Source organism: Tiliqua scincoides, chromosome 2 (assembly GCF_035046505.1).
Source record: "Tiliqua scincoides isolate rTilSci1 chromosome 2, rTilSci1.hap2, whole genome shotgun sequence".
Taxonomy (NCBI): Eukaryota; Metazoa; Chordata; class Lepidosauria; order Squamata; family Scincidae; genus Tiliqua; species Tiliqua scincoides.
The window spans coordinates 261,370,427-261,392,369 of NC_089822.1; the positions used below are offsets into that span (position 1 = coordinate 261,370,427).

A 21,943-nucleotide genomic window follows, 5' to 3' on the forward strand; every position below is an offset into this window, starting at 1 on the left:
GATTCGCACACTGACTTGTCTTATAGAATTTATACAATTTTTATGCCCCCTTGCATGAGCTTGAGAAATTTCAACAAGAAGGCAGAAGATGAGCAGTGCGCAAAGCATGTTCCAAGTCCTTCCCACTGCTTTGTACAGTGAGAAGAGACTTTGAGCACTAGAGAGAATTCTCAGCAGGTAGGATCGGGGCCAGGAAGTAATGGCAGGAAGTATGGAAGGAGCCAAGAGCCTCATGCCATTCTTTATGTCCTGAACATGGGAAATACTGTAATGTATGGGCAGCCTTCAGTCTCGAAAGACTATGGTATCGTGCTCTGAAAGGTGGTTCTGGCACAGCATCTAGTGTGGCTGAAAAGGCCAATTCGGGAGTGACAATCCCTTCCACACCAGGAGCAAGTGCAGTCTGTCCCTGATCTGTCTCCCTGGCTATGGGTCTTCCTTCTTTGCCTCTTTGCCTCAGACTGTTGGCAAAGTGTCTCTTCCTAAAGATATTAAAGCAGGATACTAAAGGGATATTAAGCAGCATATGTTGATGGAGATAATAGGAATGCGCTTTGGGTGAGAAATGGTTTAGAACTTTAGATGAACATTGAAGAAACAAAAGAGAAACCGCATGAACGTTCTCCATACCTGGGAAAAGCTGCACCTGTGGAGCAGCATGAACAGGAAATCTAATAATTCACCCAGTGAGGAACTATATGAATGTTCTCAGTGTGGGAAATTCTTCCAACATGGAGTGCATGCCATGTGTCATCAGAGATCCCGTGTGGGAAAGAAAAGCCCCAAAAATGGGGGGAAAAAGTGTTTGGGGGGGAGGGATATCGCACATCGGACAGCTCCTGGAGATGAGATCCCTCTAGCCGTCTGGTCCTGTGGTTTTCCCACCCCTACCAGGTGCATTCGGAGGCTTTCAAAGGACTTTTGAGGCTGTGGGCGGCCTCCCCAGCCCCCAGAAAGCCATCTGACATCTCCAGAGGCCTAAAAACCTAACTTCCACTTTTGACAAAACCCAGAGGTGATTTTTTGAGGCCTTTGGAGGGCTTAGAAAGACTTCTGGGGGCTGGGAAGGCTGTGGGCAGCCACCCCAGATCTCAAAATGCCTTTGAGAGGCCTGAAAAAGGCCTTTCACAGGCCTAAGAAGAAGAAAAAAATCAGACTGTGGCAGGGGGGAGGGGGACACAGTGCCGTCCCCCTGCCCAGGGCACCTGGGGTACTTGCATCTCTTGACCCCCCCCAGGTATGCCACTAGAGGTTAATGTATGGAGGTGAATTAATTTTTTGTGTATTACTTAGATCAACAAGTGTCCAATCATGTATTTTCCTTTGCTGTTACTGTTGTTGGCAACCTTCATTTCGAAAGACTATGGTATCACACTCTGAATGGTGGTTCTGGAACAGCATCTAGTGTGGCTGAAAAGGCCGATTCAGGAGTGACAATCCCTGCGATCTGAATGGTGGTTCTGGAACAGCATCTAGTGTGGCTGAAAAGGCCGATTCAGGAGTGACAATCCCTGCGATCTGAATGGTGGTTCTGGAACAGCGTCTAGTGTGGCTGAAAAGGCCGATTCAGGAGTGACAATCCCTTCCACACTGAGGGCAAATGTAGCCTGTCCCTGGTCTGTCTCCCTGGCTACGGGCCTTCCTTCTTTGCCTCAGTATGTTGGCCAAGTGTCTCTTCAAACTGGGAAAGGACATGCTGCACAGCCTGCCACCAAGCAGGACACTCAGAGGCCAAGGTTTCCCATCTATTGATGTCTAATCCTAAGGCCTTCAGATCCCTCAAAGAAGAAAAGGCCTTCAAAGATCCCTTTGCTGTTATATATACCGCTGTACTACACTACATACAATTGACAGTTAAAAGAACTATTCTAAACATAAATTATCAACAGCACTGAAATAAGTGTCCCACGTTTTGTTGGTCTCCCTCCCTGTAGTGAACCCTGGTTAGGTTTAAGATGAAAGGTGCTCAGCAGCTGGGCCTGACGGGTCAGACCATCTGTCGGATTGCTCATTGTGGACTAATTTGTGTATTGTTCATTTTTGTCATCTTAGCAGAGAAAGGAAAGCCCCTGGCCAGGCCACCTGCTGAACAGAGTGCTTGCCTGTCTGTTGAGCACTCCAGGTCGGGTGGGCAGGTTCAAGTGGTCATCACTGCTCCAAAGAGAAACGCAGGAGGCACACCCCTAACCAAGGTCTTCTTGACAGAGCACCAAACTGCTCGAAGCTGCTGCTTCTGACACCCAGAGGGTCAGGCTGTGTGTTGTAGAATCCAGCATTGCTCCCAAGTGGGGCAAGATGCTGAAGAATCAAGGAAACAGCCATGTGCTAACTAGGCACTTCTAGCTAGTCCCATCAGGCTCTTGCTGTTTTCCATATTGCCTCCAACCCGGATACCTGCTCTGCTTCGCTAACTCTAAGCTCTGGTTTTATCCCACTGCAAATGTCTGTTTCACTTTTGCTTTTCCCCCTTTCAGAAACATGAAAGAAACATGAAAGAAAGAAAGGAAACATGTTTCCTTTCCCCCCAAACAGAAACATTTCTCTCTGTCCCCCATAGCAATACCTTCGTAGTAATTCCACAGTAGAATAACACCCTCCCCACCCCTTTCTGCCAGTACAATTAGAAATCTCTTCCTTGTAGCTTTTCTTGACCAGCCCAGCTCTCCATGTGGTCTAGATGGGGGCAGGGTGACCAGAAGTCATATCTTCCAAGGAGCCCTCCAGGACCCTGTTTTGCTCACTCTGCATGCTCTCGCTCTCTCTCTCCCCATCCCTGCCAGAAACACCAAGCCTTCTTTCCTCCTGTGCACGAAAAAAGTTGCAAAAAGGGCATCAAATGACCCCCAACTGAAGCCATACTAGACAGAAAGAGGACAGGCCCAAACAGCAAAAATGGTGCATCCAAAAGCTCGGAGGCCATACCCATGGTTTCCTCCCCCCCTCCCACCTTCCTGGCCCAAACAGCTGAAATGGTGCATCCAAAATCTCCTGCCTGCACACTCCCAAATGACACCAGAGTCAGCAGCAGCCTTCAGGGTCCTGCAAAGTGCTTGCACAGTCACTCAGCTCCCAGGAGGGAGATGGAAGGTACTGAACACATTCCCTCCAGGCTTTTTCTTGCCTGCCTCTCTGGTGTCCTGTGACTCTCAGCTGATTACTATGGTTGTCCCCTAAGGTGAGTTACTGAGCAACAGCAGCCTGAGCCAATTGGAGGGGGCTGCCTGCAGGGAGGAGCTGAGCTCTCAAGGAACAGGAGCTAAATTGGAGGACATTCAACCACATTTAGATGACAAGTCTGGAAAAAATGCGGCGGGGGGGGGAAGGCCCCCCCCCTATAGCCCTGGCTGGAGACAAGCAGTAGCAGCAGAGCAGGAGTAAGGAGCCCGGTAAGGGAGATATCCTCTTCTGGAAGATGTCTGCCAGGATGATGCCAGGATGTTGGAGATCAGCACGGCCCAGCTGCAGGGGAAGGCAGGGGGACTGCGGGGAGGGAGGACCCCCAAGTCTCCCCATCCTCCTCCAAGGACTCGGGGATGGGCGAGGCTGGAGGGAGGGCTGCTCAGGGCTGCTGGGGGGAGCAGGCGCGGGAGGGTTAACCGTGGGAAACTGAAGCAGAGGCGGGGATGCTGGTGGGGACGCCTCTGCCTGCCCGGGTGGGGAAGGGAAGGGGAGGGAGGCGCAGGAAGATGAGGGATCGCTGCTTCCAGTGCCGGAGAAGGGGACGGAGGGTCCTGCCGCAGCTGCCTGGGGCTTCGCCTGCGAGGTGGAGGGCTGCTGGGTGGGTCCCGCAGAGCGGAGGGACCAGCCCTGGACTCCGACCCGCAGCTCAGCCCCCGCCTGGCTCTGCTCTCCCCATGTGGGCGGTGGGAGACTGCAGGCTGGGACCCCGCAGGAGGCTCTGCGCCAGCAGGATCGGGGCTGAAAGGATCCAGTGGAAGGTCTGTGTGATGGGGGGGGGGGGGGAGAGAAGGGACCTGATGCAGGTGCAAGGGGGGCACCAGGATGCAGGTTGTGTCTTGAGTGCTCCCTGAAGCATCTTTTCGACCACTTGAGTCGCTTAAGTGTGGCTGAGAATCCACTTTCCCCAGCCAGGTTGCCACCTTCTTCTCTGGCATGACTCTTGTGCCCTTTCCTGGCAGGCAGAAATTCAACAGGCCTGCACTTCCCCAGCATGGTCCAGCACTGATCTGAAAGGATCACTTGTTCCCTCCCCCTCAAAGGTCCCCTAGAGGTGTCTGTCCCAAATAGTAATAGTAATAGTTGGCAACCTTCAGTCTTGAAAGACTATGGTATCTGAAAGGTGGTTCTGGAACAGCGTCTAGTGTGGCTGAAAAGGCCGATTCGGGAGTGACAATCCCTTCCACACTGGGAGCAAGTGCAGTCTGTCCCTGGTCTGTCTCCCTGGCTATGGGCCTTCCTTCTTTGCCTCTTTGCCTCAAACTGTTGGCCTTTCTGCCCTTTGTGTTCCACTGTGTCTGTGTCTCTGGCTCAGGAGGAAACCCCCCTTTCAGCTCAGGGATATTGTATTGTATTGGCAACCTTCAGTCTCGAAAGACTCTGGTATCGCGCTCTGAAAGGTGGTTCTGGCACAGCGTCTAGTGTGGCTGAAAAGGCCAATCCGGGAGTGACAATCCCTTCCACACCAGGAGCAAGTGCAGTCTGTCCCTGGTCTGTCTCCCTGGCTATGGGCCTTCCTTCTTTGCCTCTTAGCCTCAGACTGTTGGCAAAGTGTCTCTTCAAACTGGGAAAGGCCATGCTGCACAGCCTGCCTCCAAGCAGAGGCCAGGGTTTCCCACTTGTTGAGGTCCATCCCTAAGGCCTTCAGATCCCTCTTGCAGATGTCCTTGTATCGCAAGGACACCTTGCTCAGGGATACCTCCAGGGAAAGCCCTTGAATTGCTGGCAGCCTCTGACATTTGCATCTCTTTTGTCACCAGATGAAACCCATCAACCCTGAGCCATCCCTTTTGGGAATGAAATAAGAGCTGACAGGAGGAAGTGACTGGATCATCCCCTCTAGGGGATCTGGGGACCCCTTCTAGGAAGATCTGGGGTTTGCCTGAGGCTATCCTGAGGTCTCCATTTTGCAGGAGTGGAATCAGGAAGAAAGCCTTGAATGGGCAAACAAGTGGAGGTCCCGAGGAAAGAACAGAAGGAACAGAAGTCTCAATCAGAGATCCGCCTGAATCTCTGAGGAAGCCACAGGAGGGCCAAGAGGAGCCAGGCAGGGGGATGCAGCAGTGCTGGGACTCCCAATGGCAGCAGTTCCTCCAGACCCTGCAGGCTTCTCACCCTGCACAGGAGAGCCCCCAGCAGTCAGAGGCCGCACCTTGGGATGATGCCAAGGCCTTCCTGGCCTCCTTTGAGCAAGTGGCTGCAGCCTGTCGGTGGCCCAGAGGAGAGTGGGTGGCTCGGCTCCTGCCTGCCCTGAGTGAAGCCCAGCAGGCCTTCAGCCTCCTTGCAGCCAGAGACAAGGGGGACTATGGGAAAGTGAAGGCTGCCATCTTGAGAGGTGAAGCCCTGAGAAGGGAGAAGCAGCGCCAGCACTTCCGGCAGTTCTGTTGCTCGGAGCTGGAAGACCCGCGAAGGGTGTACAGCCAAGTCCAGGAGCTTTGCTGCCAATGGCTGAAGCCAGAGAGGCACACGAAGGAGCAGATCCTGGAACTACTGGTCCTGGAGCAGTTTCTGGCCAGTCTGCCAGCAGACATCCAGAGCTGGGTCCGGGGCGGAGGACCAGATAGCTGTGCCCAGGCTGTGGCCCTGCTGGAGGATTTCCTGAGGAGCTGGAGAGAGGCTGAGGCAGGGATGTGGCAGGTGAGGTCTTAATATTTAATTCCATGCTTGCTGACCAGACACAGAATATAGAGTGTGTTGTTTGGAGCACCTGCCAAACTTCTGCTGAAACTGGAAAGACGGAATGCATTTAGGAAAGGCCAAAATCGAACGGACAGTCCTCAACCCACTCAACAACTTCCCAGTTAAAGCTTAAAATGATGCTCAAGCATGTTAAAGGAGACTCTATGTGGGATGCAGCCACTCAAAATAGTCATCTATGCACCACTACAATTATTTCATGGTGAGTGAACACATTCAAGTGTATGGAAAAATCTGTATTAGATACAAATGTGCCTCTTTGCCTGTGTCTTTTAGCACAAAGGGTAGAAAATCCCCAGGCAGAGCTTTCTTCAGACATAATTAGAGAGCACTGAACCTGCCATGTCAGACTTCACAGCCCAGGGGTTGAAATGGGGAGAAACACTTGGCCACCTTATGTGATCCTCTCAGCTACGTAGTTTCCTCAGCCGCAGGAGGCCTAGAAAGCTGCATAGAACTTTATTTCTGAGAAACAACATCTGGAATTAGTTACCATATGAAATAGGATGTAAGGGAGCAGGATGCGTCTCTTTTTCCTACTCTCTGTGTTCTGAGTGAGAGTCTCTTCCCTGCTTCAGGAGCCATTGCAGGAGTGGACTGTGAGTCCCCTGGATATAAAGGAGGAACCCTTGGACCTGTTGCACGGGGAGATCTCCAGAGAACATGCAGACATATTCAGAGACACCCAGCAGAACATCGAAGAGGATGTAGCCTTTTCAGGTAAGGATTCAGTTGCCACAGTCAGGGTCACAAAAAATGTAACGGGAGGGATGCTTTAGCAGCCATGCAGAAGAGGCGGAGGTTTCTGTCCCAGTTTACCCATCCTGCCCACCTGCCTTTTGCCAGGTCCAGGAATCTCTATTAGCCATCAGGGCAGAGGGAATTTTAGCACGGTTGGCTTTCCATGCTCCTGGGATGACAAGGCCCTTGAAGCCAAGTGTCAGGGTTAGAAAACAACCCCGGGGAAATTTGGCCTGGATAAGGTAGGGCCCAAGCTGTGTAAAATGCTGAATCACCAAGCCTCAGGTGGATAGAGAGCTCACTAATTGAAACAGGTGTTGAGCTTGCACCAGGAGGAGGAGACACCACCCTTCCTAATTCACGCACACTGCTTTAAAAGGACTGCAAGAGCCCTCATGTGTGGGAAGGCAGGTGGTCATGTATATTGCATGTTGTGCCGTCTTTATGTTTCTTTGCTATGCTGCTGTTACATCTGTTAACTTGTAAATAGAGACTGAAATAATGAAGCGTTTATGTCTGAAGTGCTCTTTATCGTGCGGGCTGAGTCTTTGAGGCTGCATTCCGCAGGCAGCAACAGATAAGAGGCTGCTCCTTCCTCGACACAGCTGTTCAAGGATCTGGCCTTCTTTGCCTCTGGCCACCTCTAAAGATGAACAGAGGTGGAATAAACCAGAAAATGTCCCTTCCGTCACTCACAGGACTTGAAATTTCACATTCAATCTCAGTGCTTCCCTTGGAAGATCAGAACATGGGTGAAGATGAGTTGAGGAAGACTCTTGGTGTCCAAGTGGAGCAGGTTGGTTTGTGCAGGGCCCAGGCAGACGCATGGTGGCAGTCCATGTTTTTTTGCTGGTAATCAGGGCCAATCCCTCATGGGGCCAACTGAGGGATTACCCTCAGTCAAGAGATGCAGATGGCACCCACCTCCCTCCATCCACTTGCCTTTACTGCCTCCTGGGCCTTTTCCACTACATATTCCTCTTCTTTTTCCAACTGAGGGTGTGGGAGGGGCAGAGTGTGGCACATGACCAGTAATGAAGGGGCAGCTTTTGCCAGGACATCTTTGGCAGGCCTTGAGGAGAGCTCTGATTTTCTGAACTCTGCCCCTTGGAAATCTTTATCTGTTTGAGGAGATGCTTTTTGATATCAGAGCACTCCCAGAGTTACCATTCTTTGTTGTGCTGTATGTTGCATCTGTGAGGGTCTGTTGGATCTTGTTTCTGGTGAACACATACACAGGTGTTAGTATGAGCCTGTTGACATTTAAGGCACCATATGATGCACAGAGTCTCATTCTGAACTCTCAGTAAGATACTGGCATTTTCTATACAGTGTTTCTCAAACTGTGGGTGAGGACCCACTAGGTGGGTCATGAGTCAATTTCAGGTGGGTCCCCATTCATTTCAATATTTTTCTTTTAATATATTAGACTTGATGCTCCCCTGGTGTGTGACTGCATTTGGGGAAATGTTAAAGACCTGTACTTTTAACAAGCTAATATGTATAGTCTTTTAATAATGATAGTAAATGAGTCTTACCCCTGGGTAAGTGTGGCTAGGATTGCAGCCTAGGAGTGTTAAAAATTTTCCTGTTTGACGATGTCACTTCTGATCATGACATCGCTTTTGGTGGGTCCTGTCAGATTCTCATTCTTAAAAGAGTGTCCTAGTGCTAAATGTATGAGAACCGCTGCTCTATAAGATGCTGTATTTGTAATAAAACCAGTGTGCATGACTGGCCACTGGAGAACACATTGCTACAGCAGGCAGGGGCAGGATGTCAGCAACGTGTGGAAGGCAGGACGGGGGGGGGCAGACTTGGGAAAGTGAACTGTGGGGTGAGAAGGAGGCGTCTTGCAGGCTTCCCATCGCCTGAGACCCACTTATCCATCAGTGGATTCCATGGGGCTGCCCCTAAATGACATAACCACATGGATGGAGTCCTGATCCAAAGTGCTACACTGCATCTGCAGAGTTGGGTCACCAGCATAGTTGAGCCAGCAGGTAAATCTACCATACTGCCCAGTGTACATAAAATGGCAACCAATACATAAAATTGCAACACCTGTCCATGGGGCTTTTTCACCCAGGGAAGTGGGTCCATCAAGGCATGCCAAATTCCTTCCCTTGGCTCTGCATCTGTCCCATATGGTAAAGTCAGGAATTAAGAACCCAGGACACCCTAGCTTTTCTATACCCCCTCCGCAGGCCCACGATCCCAGCCTTACAGTGTCTCAAGGGTTCACATGCCCAATGTAGTTTTCAGGAAACCCCCATAAAGGGATCCAGTCTCTCAGTTCGAGGATGTGGTCTACTGGTCTTAATTGAAGCTTTACTATCCCATGCTATCTCGGGGCGGGGGGGCACAACAAACCCAGATATAACAGAGCAGAATTCTTAGCTGAAATAAACCAAATGGTTTATTTGAGAACAAAACGGCTAATATTATAATGCCATTGTACAAATTGATGGTAAGGCCACACCTGGAGTATTGTGTCCAGTTCTGGTCGCTGCATCTCAAAAAAGACATAGTGGAAATGGAAAAGGTGCAAAAAAGAGCAACTAAGATGATTGCTGGGCTGGGGAACCTTCCTTATGAGGAAAGGCTACAGCGTTTGGGCCTCTTCAGCCTAGAAAAGAGACGCCTGAGGGGGGGACATGATTAAGACATACAAAATTATGCACGGGAAGGATAGAGTGGATAGAGAGATGCTCTTTACACTCTCACATAAGACCAGAACCAGGGGACATCCACTAAAATTGAGTGTTGGGAGAGTTAGGACAGATAAAAGAAAATATTTCTTTACTCAGCGTGTGGTCGGTCTGTGGAACTCCTTGCTGCAGGATGTGGTGATGGCGTCTGGCCTGGACGCCTTTAAAAGGGGATTGGACAAATTTCTGGAGGAAAAAATTACGGGTTACAAGCCATGATGTGTATGTGCAACCTCCTGATTTTAGAAATGGGCTATGTCAGAATGCCAGATGCAAGGGAGGGCACCATAATGAGGTCTCTTGTCATCTGGTGTGCTCCCTGGGGCATTTGGTGTGCCGCTGTGAGATACAGGAAGCTGGACTAGATGGGTCTATGTCCTGATCCAGTGGGGCTGTTCTTATGTTCTTAAACACAGAGTACAAGCTTCTTAAGCCTAGGCACTGGCTATCTCACATGTCCACAGGCATGACAAGTGAGTATGCCATTCCTGGGACAACAAGTACCTCTTTCCGGTAATACTACCACCACCTTAGGAACACCAGTCCCTCAGCTCCAGGGCAGCTGAGGCCCCGGGGGCTTCTCCCAGGTCTACCTGGGCTTCTCCCTGGGGCTTCCCCCAGGTCCCTCGGCTTCCTCTGCCTTAGGGACCCACATCTGAAGACTCTGGTATGTAGCAATCTGGGCAGTTGGCCAGATTTCCTGATTTCCCATTTCTCATTACTTGAGACCACACATAGCCCTGTAAAAGATATTCCATACTGATTTATTGAGAATAGAGCCATACACATAATCAAAAGGCATTAAGTAATTGTGAGACAAGACTTACAAACACAACAGTCTAAAAACAAAGCTAGTTTCCTAGTTTTAATTACTCTTGTCTCTCCTGATTATTTCAAAAATTTGAAAGTAGGCTTGGTGGCCCACGGTTACCTGTTGGGCCGGGCACCCATGACATAATGAAGAGCCACCAGCCCTCCCTGCTAAGGGATCCTTCTTATTCTTTACAAAATGTTGTTAGCCAGCCAGAAGAGCAAAATCCAGACTCTTTCAGAAGGCTGTCTCAATCTCTGGGCAATTCATGGTCATCTGTTTACACACAATCCCAGCCCGAAAAATCTCAGCTGTACACAATTTCAGCTTAATTAGCAGATCCTTCTGCACCTAATTGTACTGGACTCCTTGGTCCCCTTGGCCACTAAGAAGCAAGATAAGGAGAAACCTTCCCTGGTCCAAATTAGCAAGATTCTCACCAGCTGTGAAAGGAGGGCTGCAAGCTCCAAACAGGAAGTGGACATGGCCTAGATTTTGACCCAGACTTCACACCCTGGTCCCATTTTTCTCCCAGGAAAGTGTCTTTCAGGTTTCAGGGCCCACCTGGGATATAAGCACCTGGCAGGAATGATGTGTGAGGGGGGCAAGAAAATGTTTAGCCCCCTCCTCCAGCTTGACTCCTTGGTATAAAGCTTTCATCCTGTCTCCCATTCACTTTTGAATCTTGAGAAGCCATCTAGATTCTCATACACAGGTCCACATTTTACAAGTATGTCCGCATTACTTACAACACACATACGCTCCAAAGTACATACAGGCCCACTCACCATAGCTTGCTCAGCTGTCCCTGCACACCGTGGTCTATTCTTTTGAGTGTGTGCATATACAATTTCTGAAAGCTGAGTCTACCTGAAGTCTCCTGGACTAGAGTTAAAAGGGCATGAAGTCACATCTGTGAATTAACCTCATTCCTTGTACAGCACAATTTGAAGTGGGTGGTGGAATGTTTTCCTATGTCCTGCAGGCGATGAACCCCAGGAAGACGGATGTGCCTTTCCACATGGTTGAGCAGACGCCGATGCAGTCCAGCCAACAGACCATATTCCAAAAAGTTCTGCAGGAGGATGGTACGAATGTGGATTCCCTGGGTAAGGACCTGCTCTGCTCCATTTTAGTAAATCCTGTAAAAAAACTGCGCATCACACTTTTATAATTTGAGATATGCACATTTATTTACTGTTCGGAAGGGGATCTATGAAAACAACACACCATGAATGACAAATACACAACGCACCATGTATGACAGAAATACTGTATGTTTTTAATCCTGCATGTTGTGGCTAAAATATTGAGAAAGTGATTAAGAAGTGAGTGGAAATATGGATGGACAGGCTGCAGTCAGGAAATTCGTAGGTTCCAGCATTTGCTTCTTTTTCTTTCTGCTGGTTCTTTCTTCTTTCTTTCTCTGCCCTCACTCTTCATGCACACCACTTTTTGCCTCTTCCAGAATTGTTGAGCATGGCAGCCTTTGCCCCTTTCTGTAGTACAGTGGTTCCCAAATGTACCCTGAACACTGTGCCCTTCTTTGATGGCGCCCTGTCACGGTGGCACCACACCACAGAAGGATGAGATGGCTGCCACCATGTCCTTGAGAGGGGCTTCCCCAGCCTTCCTAATGCCTTTGAAAAGCATAAAAAGTCACTTTCAATCCTATGAAAAAACAGAAATTCAGTTATCCATGCGGGGTACATAATGAGAGATCTTGGGGAGGGGGTTCAAGTCTAAACACAGAATTCATGTCTGATTCATATTTTATACAATCTTTTGTATAATTTTAGTTTTATTATTTACTTTGCATGGAATATTTTAGTTTGCATGAAACATGGTCTGTGCATTATACAGTTTGTGATTTAATTCTTAAGGAAAAATGTTAAAAAAAATATATCTGTTGGTGCTCAGAAAAATTCCATAGTTGGAAAATCCAGATAAGGGATGCCCCACCTGTAGTTCTTTGGATGGAGGAGTTCTGGTGTGAAGTTTCCTTCCTAATGGAATGTTTTTGTCAGGAGGAATGGACTTTGGGCCCAATCCTATCCAAATTTCCAGGGGTCATGCAGTCCTCATGTCAAGGAATGAAATTTACCTTCAAGAGTCCTTTGTGACTGCCCCCCCCCCATTGGAATGTTGGGAAGGACTGGACCTGCATTTCGCATTCATGATCAGTGTTAGTGTATATATGACGTCACTCATCCATTATATCCTTTTTTTTTAAAACATACATCTAATTGATTAACTGTAGGAAGAAAAAAAATGTCCACCACCAAGATAAGGCTTCATGAATGTGTTTTGTATCGAAAACTAAGATAATAAATATATGCCTGTTTCTCTCTCTTTGGACCTCAAAGTTGACCTGGCCCCCCATCCAGTGAAAAAGGAAGAGACCTTCATCCCAGATCCTGTGCAAAGTCCGAGATTCCCAGGCCAGGACTCGGATAAGGAGTTGCAGGAACCAAGAAAGAGCTTCTCTCAGAGATCAAATTTATTAAGATATCAGTGGGTCCAGACAGGAAAGAAGCCACACCAATGTCCTGAGTGTGGAAAAAAATTCTCTCATAGAGCAAGTTTCTTAAGGCATCAGAACATTCATACTGGGGAGAAACCTCCCAGGTGTCCCGACTGTGGAAAAAACTTTGTTTGGAGATCACATTTGTTAAGACATCAGGTGATCCACACAGGAAAGAAACCTCACAAGTGTCCTGAGTGTGGAAAAAAGTTCTCTGCGAGATCAAATTTGTTAAGGCATCAGAACATTCATATTGGAGAGAAACCTCACAGGTGTCTTATCTGTGGGAAAAGCTTCTCTCAGAGATCACATATGTTATGCCATCAGAACATTCATACTGGAGAGAAACTTCACAATTGCCCCAAATGTGGTAAAAGCTTCTCTTGGAAATCATGCTTGTTAACCCATCTGGTGATCCACACAGGAAAGAAACCTCACAAGTGTCCTGAGTGTGGAAAAAAATTCTCTTGCAGATCACATTTGTTAAGGCATCAGAACATTCATACTGGAGAGAAACCTCACAGGTGTCCTGATTGTGGGAAAAGCTTCTCTCAGAGAACACATTTGTTGAGCCATCAGAACATTCATACTGGGGAGAAACCTCACACATGCCCTGAATGTGGAGAAAGCTTCTCTCAGAAATCTCATTTGCTTAAGCATCAGAATGTTCATATTCGAGAGAAACCTCACAAGTGTCCTGACTGTGGTAAAAGCTTCTCTCGGAGATCATGTTTGCAAACCCATCAGGTGATCCACACAGGAAAGAAACCTCAAGTGTCCTGAGTGTGGAAAAAAGTTCTCTTGGAGATCAAATTTCTTAAGGCATCAGATGATCCACGCAGGAAAGAAACCACATCGGTGTCCTGACTGTGGAGAAAGCTTCCCTGGGAGATCAACTCTATTGGCACATCAGATGGTCCGCACAGGAAAGAAACCACACCAATGTCCTGACCATGAGAAAAAATTCTCTCAGAGATCAGCTTGAGTTAGACATCAGAAAATTCATTCTGAGATAAATCCTATGGGTATCCTGTGTGTGGGAGAAGTTTAAATGAGAACTGAACACTGATGAGCCCCCAGAACATGTCCCACATGGGTTCACGGTCAATAAACTGAAGGTCCAATGTTTTCTCAAATTATGATTTTAGTAGTTTATTTTCCCATGTTTGTAACAATTTGTTGGCTTATGCTGCAATCATTAATGGAGAGTTAAGAACATAAGGACAGTCCCGCTGGATCAGGCTGTAGGCCCCGTCTAGTCCGGCTTCCTGTATCTCACAGTGGCCCACCAAATGCCTCAGGGAGCACACAAGACAAAAGACCTGCATCCTGGTGCCCTCCCTTGCATCTGGCATTCTGACGTAGCCCATTTCTAAAATCAGGAGGTTGCACATACACAGCATGGCTTGTAACCCATAATGGATTTTTCCTCCAGAAACTTGTCCAATTCCTTTTAAAGGAGTCCAGGCCAGATGCCGTCACCACATCCTGCGGCAAGGAGTTCCACAGACCAACCACACACTGAGTAAAGAAATATTTTCTTTTGTCTGTCCTAACTCTCCCAACACTCAGTTTTAGTGGATGTCCCCTGGTTCTGGTGTTATGTGAGAGTGTAAAGGGCATCTCCCTATCCACTCTGTCCATCCCCTGCATAATTTTGTATGTCCAATCATGTCCCCCCCTCAGGCGCCTCTTTCCTAGGCTGAAGAGGCTCAAATGCCATAGCCTTTCCTCATAAGGAAGGTGCCCCAGCCCCGTAATCATTAGTTACAGCCCAATCCTGAGCTGCCCGGTGCACGTGGCTGCAGCTGCGCTGAGAACAGCTGCTGCCACATCCTGCACACCTCAGCCTGCCACGTGTGGTGCCTCAGGAGAAGTGGACTTTTGTTCCCTACTCCCAGGTAAGGGAAACAGCCCCAGAATGGGGCTACTCCCTTTACCGCCAACCAAAACGTCTATGGTAAGTAAAGATGTTCGTATAGGGCACCGAGCCTTACACGAACGTACAGGATCTGGTACAGCAGAGCTCCAACAGACCCACCTCTCTGCCTCCCCACTCCCTCCCCTTGGCAGGCCTCCCATCCACCCTCTGTGCACCCTTTGCCTGCTTCCCATCTCCCTGGCACACCTCGTCATCTGCCTCCCCGCCGCAATTACCAATTACCGCTGAACAACTGAGGCCGAGTGCTATCCATCACTGGGTCACCACATAAGTAGCCCTTATGGCACGTTTGCGACAGTATGCGGTGGCACGAAGCCACTGCGCCGAGCTCAGGATTGGGCTCTTACAGGGCAGGAGTTTGGACTTTGATGAGCTTGTAACAAACATCACCCCTGGGGTAGGGAAGGACCAAGGGAGACCCCAAACCAGCCAGGACTCAACCCTCCTCTGCCTACACCACCTTCCACAACCCCCAAGAGCAATGCTTATTTATTTTTGCTCACTGCAAGCCCCAGGTCCCATCATACATGTCCCTGGTCAATCATTGCACCCAATGCTTTATATAAAAGATTTTTATTAAAGCTTAAGGGAGCTTCAATTGCTCCAAAAGGACATAACTACATGCATCACAATAGCTTTAAAAACAAGAAAGATCTTACCTAAATAGAGGCTAAAACTACCATCTTACAGGTCTCAGTATTACTTCCAATATAAAAGCTGTTAGCACCCTTCCTCCTGCTCTCTGTTTTCAGGCACCCCACCCCAGGTTTTATTCTTTAAGTTATTAATACCCTACACCTGGTTAACCAACACGCAGCCTAAACCATCTTAAAGGGAAAGGGACTTGCCCCACCCCGTGACAGAGCTCACTGCTGTGCAACTGTGCATTTATTGGCTGACAAAAGGCAGTTGCTGTGCAGTCACATGACTTGGGATAGGCAAAGTTCTCAGGGCCACACAGAGCCCCATGCCTCACCCTCTGACTAGCAGCTATGGAATAAATGGTTTGGATAACCTCGATGCGCAGTGTGGCTTGGCTTGTAGAATGCAGACAATTCACACATCCCCTTGAATGAGCAGAAGGAAGAAATCCCGCAACAAGGAGGTGGAAGAGAAGCAGTGAAGGAAGCCTGGTCAGAGTTCTTTGCCTTCTGCAGGGAGAAGAGAATTGGATCAACAGAGAGAATTCTCAGCAGGGAAGATGGGGGCCAGACTAATGGCAGGAGCATGCCTCTGTTTATCTCCTGAACATGGGGAATGGGGTGGCGCTCAAGGGACATTAAGGAGCATGTGTTGAAGGGGGATGGTATAGCCAAGGCTGAGAAATGGTTGATATAGTGCAAACCCAAGACTTTGAAAAGGAAAAGCAGGGCTAGGAGGCAGTGGGAGAAACACACACAAAGCACTTGCAAAAGAGAGACCCTGCAGGTGTAGAAATCCCTGTGGATAGAATTGTGTAACAATCACAGCAGAGTGAAAAGAGGAGGTACTTCTAGGATGGGTGCCTTAGCCCAGGCTAGCATGGCGGTCTTTGTCCTGTTCATTCTGTCTATTTCATATACTCTTAGATTCAAGTCCTTCTTTCTGTCAGCCTTTGCTGGGCTGCTTTCCGGTTGTCAGCCATGCCCCTCCCAGCCGAGAGGGATGCCTTAGATAACTGCAATAGTCCCTATCCTGTGAGGCCACTGCATTGCCGGAACGTGAGCAAGAAGCTTTATGGTGGTCACAAAGTGCAATCTACCAAGTACATCTGCTGGGACCTCCCAGCAGATATATTTGGCCCCTACACTGTCTCCATTCTCCTGGGAATTGCAGTGCTGTGGTGTAGCTAATGATCGTGTAGCCCTGTGCCAAGCTCAAAATGTTGCCCCGGAAGTGATGTCACAATCGGAAGTGACATCACACCCAAGCTTTTTAAAAAGTGAAAATTGGGAGGACCCACCTCCTCCCCCCAGCAGTTCACCAACCACTTGCTCTGCTGCCTCCCCCTAGTCAGGGGCACAGTTAAGGCATCTATCTGTCTTCCACGTGGAGTCAAAGAAGATTTTGTAGCCCCCCCTGCATGTCAATATCAAATTTAATTAAGTAAATAAATAAAAAGTTATTGGTTCCATGCTTTATCATAATAACATCTCATTGGCACTCAGAACAATCAGTCTCACAGGTCGGTTTGGAGTTAAGCAAATCCACTTTTTGTTCCACAGCAGTTGTTTTTTTCATTTTCTGGTTAATTGGCCATAGCTTTTAATAGAAAACAGATATTCTAGTGCTGTTTGTTGCATTGCATCCTGCATTAAATTACCTTTCCAGTGATATATAACATGATGGTATTATTCATACATACCAAGATTTGCACAATTTTGGTCACTAGTGTCAAGCTCAGCTTGTTGCTCCCCTAAAGCTTGATGCCTGGTGTGACTGCTACCCCCTGCACCTCCTTAGCTACGCCACTGGTGCTGGTTGACTTTGGAGGATAGCACTATCTTTCCATAAGAGCCAGTTGGGTGTTTCCAGAAGCCCCTGAGCAAGGGAATATTTATTTGTTTGTTTATTTATTTATTTATTTATAATAATAATAATAACTTTCTTTTTACCCCGCCTTTCTCCCCGAAGGGACTCAAGGCGGCTTACAACATATTAAAAAACATAATTTAAAAACAAATAAAAACATATTAACACATCATAAAAAACAGCAGTCAGAGTAGAAAATAGGTAAAAAGAGCATAGAGCAGCAGCAAGTCATAAAAGAATCAGGCCTGTAAAAAATATTAAAAGATGTTAAAAAGATGTTAAAAGGCCGAGAACTCAGAAGGCTTGTTTAAACAGAAGGGTCTTCAGGCCTCGCCGAAAGGTCTCAAGAGAGGGAGCCATTTATTTATTTATTTATTAGATTTGTATTCCGCCTTTCTCCCCAAAGGGCACCCAAGGTGGCTAACAGTCATGTTAAAAAATACGGATAGACATTGAAAATACAAAACTTTTAAAAACAAAAACACAATAAGATACATAGCAGCATAAGTTATAAATTTATAAAAACAGCCCTTATGGTGCCTCAAAGGCTTTCCTGAATAAAAAAGTCTTCAGGCCCCACCAGAACGCTAGTAATGAGGAAGCTGCTCTCAATTCAAAGGGGAGGGAATTCCATAGTGCAGGTGCCACCACCGAAAAGGCCCTGTTTCTGGTCACCATAACCTTTACCACTCTCAATGACGGCACAACCAACAGGGCCCTTCTGATGACCTTAGAGAACGGACCGGATTATATGGAAGAAGGTGGTGTCTCAAATACGCTGGTCCCAGGCCGTTTAGGGCTTTAAAGGTCATAACCAGCATCTTGAATTCAGCCTGGAAACGAATAGGCAGCCAGTGCAGCCACTGGAGTAGCGGCGTGACAGAGTCAAACCGCTGACCCCCAGCAACCACACGAGCCACCGCATTCTGCACTAGTTGTAGCTTCTGGACCATCTTCAGGGGCAACCCCACGTAAAGCACATTACAATAATCTAATCTTGATGTCACTATGGCATGGACCACCGTGGCCAGATCCGCCGTACGACAACAGCTGGCGCACCAGCCGAAGCTGGGGAAAGGCACCCCTGGCCACAGCTGACCCCTGGACATCCAAGAGGAGCTGCGCGTCCAGGAGAACCCCCAAGCTGATAGTCTGCTATGGATCTAGTAAGCTGCATCCACACATGGAGGTTCTGTTTAGCCATCAGGGCCAATTGCTCTTTACAATGCTCTCCATGAATCTGTCAATTTGTAAAGCCATCTGAAGCTGTGATCACCTCTACATCTCCTGGTAGGGCAGGGGCTCCCAAAGTACGGCCCGCAGTGCGCCTGCATAATAAACTTGGGCATGGCTGTGGCAAAGTTTTACCCTTCTGTGCCTCAGCTTTCTTTTGATCTCTGCCAGATCTTTGCAGAGAGTTGCATCTGGCAGCCGCTTTTGCTGCACATCGACCCAGAAGGTTCTGTGTTCTGATTTCTGGAGAGGGGGGAGAGCAGTTGACTGGCAGGACTCTGCAAAGATCAGGTATGATGAAAGGAGCCTGTGGCACGGAAAGGTAAGGCTTCACCATCCCAGCAACATGCCAGAGAGGATTATGCAGTAGCACCAGGTCCTGCCTTCGGACCAGAGTTTGGCATCTCCTGTGCTAGGGAATTGCAAACTGGAAGAATTTTTTCAAAACAAAGGAGCCTTTCTGGGGCCCTGACTGGTGGTCCTTCTTTAGAGAGGAGATGCTTTCCTTCTGCCTGGGTTCCTGTGCATTGTTAGATCCTGCAGCCTGGCAGGTACAAAATCAATAGACCAGATGTCCACCAGGCAGAAGAGTGGATCATGCCAACTGAAATGATCTTGTTGTCATTTGCCATGCAAAACTTACTGGAAAGTCAGGCTGCAAACATTTGCTGCTGTTCATTGCATCTTGTGAGGAGAGAACTATAGTAACTTATGACTCAGTCCTACCTGGGCCTTGAGCTGCTGGAACTCTTGCTCCCTGGCAGCGCAAGGCCCTATCTGGCAATCCAAAAGCCAGGACCCCATCGCTGGCCAGAAGTGTGGCAGACAGGCCAGAATGTCTGGGAGAGCCTGGCACTGTTGAAACTTGCAGAAAGTGTTTTGGGGGAGGGCAGCCTTGTTCTGAAGCCAGAAGCAGGCTAGAGGAGGTGGGTCTCAGCAGCCAAAGCGCACAATGGACCCCATTTTCCATTCTTCAGTCCACCCGACCCTCTTTTTTCCCTGGACTATGCAGCCAGTGTGTCTGGCCAGACAGAAAGGCTCCCAGGAGGCCTACCCAGAGGTAAGTAAAAATATTTTTTATTTTCAGGGCTCACCTTCTGGTCAACCTGCCCCCTCCCCTGCCAAAAACTGGGTGCAGCGTGTGCTCCTTCATCAATGGTGATGGGGATAGGACTGGGCTGTTAGCTGTTCAGGGGGAGGCTGCACTGACCCACAGGAGTAGGAAGTACATACTTTATGCCAAACTAACTTTGACAGCTGAAGTCCCGCCCCTTTTTACCAGAAATCCAGCCCCCTAAGGGGGTTCAAGTGACCCCTCAAACAACTTTCCCCAAGACTGTCGACCACTAGGGAAGGGTTTTGTAGCACCCCAACATTTAGTTTGGCGGGAAAAGGAGCCCCCCAATAAAGTGTTGGAAAGGAGTTCATGTGACCCCTCAAACAACTGACCCCATTCCCCTCGACCACTAGGGAGGGGTTTTGTATCACCCTGCCATTTGGTTTGGTGGGAAAAGGAGCCCACCAATGAAGTGTGGGAAAGGGGTTCATGTGACCCCTCAAACAACTGACCCCATTCCCCTCGACCACTAGGGAGGGGTTTTGTATCACCCTGCCATTTGGTTTGGTGGGAAAAGGAGCCCACCAATGAAGTGTGGGAAAGGGGTTCATGTGACCCCTCAAACAACTTGCCCCATCGCTGCTGACCAATAGGCGCAGGTTTCATAGCTCTCAGTTCACCGTGTGGAGCCAATGGGAAAAAAGGGGGGAGTGGGAACAGGTCCGGACATGTCCTTGCATTTAAGGCCCAGGGCCTTTGGGGGAAGGGAGAAACCCATCCAACCTTTGCTGTTGCTGCTGTTTCTGCCATGGCCTCCCCTCTGAAAAGCTCTCCCACATCGCCTTCTGAGATGGAGGCTCCCCAGTTGGAGTGCGAATCCCCTGCTGGGGAGGAGAGTGAAAATCACACTATGGTGGTGGTCAAGATGGAGAGCCCCGAGGAGAAGGAGAACATGCTGCCTTCTGAGGGGGGGGGGAGACCCCGGTCAGACCCGTGGATTCTCAAAACTATGTTCGCAAAGTGTTCAAGATGGAGAGCTGCGATGAGCCGGAGACCCCAGACAGACCCACTGATTCTCAAAGCCTACCGCAGGCACCTATGAAGAAGAAGCAAAAATGTAGGCATTATGAGGATGACGAGGAGGAGGAGGATGATGTGTTACCGTTTCCATCTTTGAACCTGGTTTACCAATTTGCAATGGAAGAACCACCTGTACCTAGAGAAACTGAAGCAGATGTAAATCATTGTGCTTGAGTGCATACGTGAGTGTGTTGCCTGAAATGTAAAATCAAAAATACTTATTTGTGTTTTTTTTTCCTGTAGGCTATTCCAAAGAAGGATGTGAAGCAAGACGCTTTCAAAATGTTATGAAACATTTTAGGGGGTTCTCCTGCTGGACAGACAGAACAAAAATCTGACATCACAAACACGACAAAGAATCACGAAAAGTTTGCTGAGGGCAAGTTTGTTCACCATTGTGAAGTATTGTGTATCAAAATTTCTCGAGGTGTCCTGTGAGGGATGTCGAACAAAGGCCCCAAACCAAGATGCCCACGTTTGCTTGGACTGGACTCAGGAGTTTATTCGAGACATGCTACGCAGGGTTATGAAGAAATTGGATATTGGAAGTCTGTTGCACACGTGTATCTGTATTGCATTTTCATTAGGTTGTCTTGAGATCAAGCAGGAATTTCCTGAATACGTTATGTCATTATTGGATCATGTATATAAATTTGAATCTGAACCCCATAAAATAGCCGCTAAACTGCTTCAACTGCAAGACCGTGTTTTTCTTTTTTCTGTTGAAAGAGTGGTCAAAGCCAAATCTTTTTGGTTTTATCTGAGATGAGGGGGTGGGGCTGATTTATTAATATCTGATTGTATGAAATAAAATACAGGTCTTGCATGACTAGGGAAATGATGCTTTCAATGGAATTTTAGAAGTAGAGAGAAGACATGGGGGTGAGAGAGGGAATGCTTATTAAAAAAAATGTGCATGTTTAGGAATAAAATGCAGATCTTGCATGACTAGGGAAATGATGCTTTCAATGGAAATTTAGAAGTAGAGAGAAGACATGGGGGTGAGAGAGGGAATGCTTATTAAAAAATGTGCATGTTTAGGAATAAAATGCAGATCTTGCATGACTAGGGAAATGATGCTTTCAATGGAATTTTAGAAGTAGAGAGAAGACATGGGGGTGAGAGAGGGATTGCTTATTAAAATGTGCATGTTTAGGAATAAAAATTATATTTTTTATATGAACTTTTGACTGTTCTGTTGCTTACAGGGGGGATTAATTCAAATGAATTTAGAAGACATGGGCTTGGGGGGCATGGGAGAATAGAACCTGCTCACATAGGGGTTACACCAAAAAAAAGGACTGAAAAATCAGAAGCTGATCAGACACATTTCTTTTCTATATGGGAAAACAATTTCAGCTATTTTATAATCCATGAGACTGGGAAGCAGAATCTGTATCTGGATTTTGCATGTGCAAAAACCAGGCACAGGTCAAAACTGGGGTTAATCCAGGACTAT

General features: G+C 47.9%; 1 protein-coding gene across 1 annotated transcript; it reads left to right on the top strand.

Moving 5' to 3' along the window:
• Positions 1–4,989: 4,989 nt before the first annotated feature.
• Positions 4,990–21,637, top strand: LOC136639125 (zinc finger protein 436-like; the record flags this gene model as incomplete). Its single annotated transcript, XM_066613144.1, is given in 6 exon segments — positions 4,990–5,814; positions 6,453–6,594; positions 7,356–7,411; positions 11,123–11,246; positions 12,504–13,431; positions 13,433–21,637. Coding segments are annotated over 6 exon segments (2,289 nt in total), but the record flags the coding sequence as incomplete, so codon positions are not given.
• Positions 21,638–21,943: the final 306 nt, after the last annotated feature.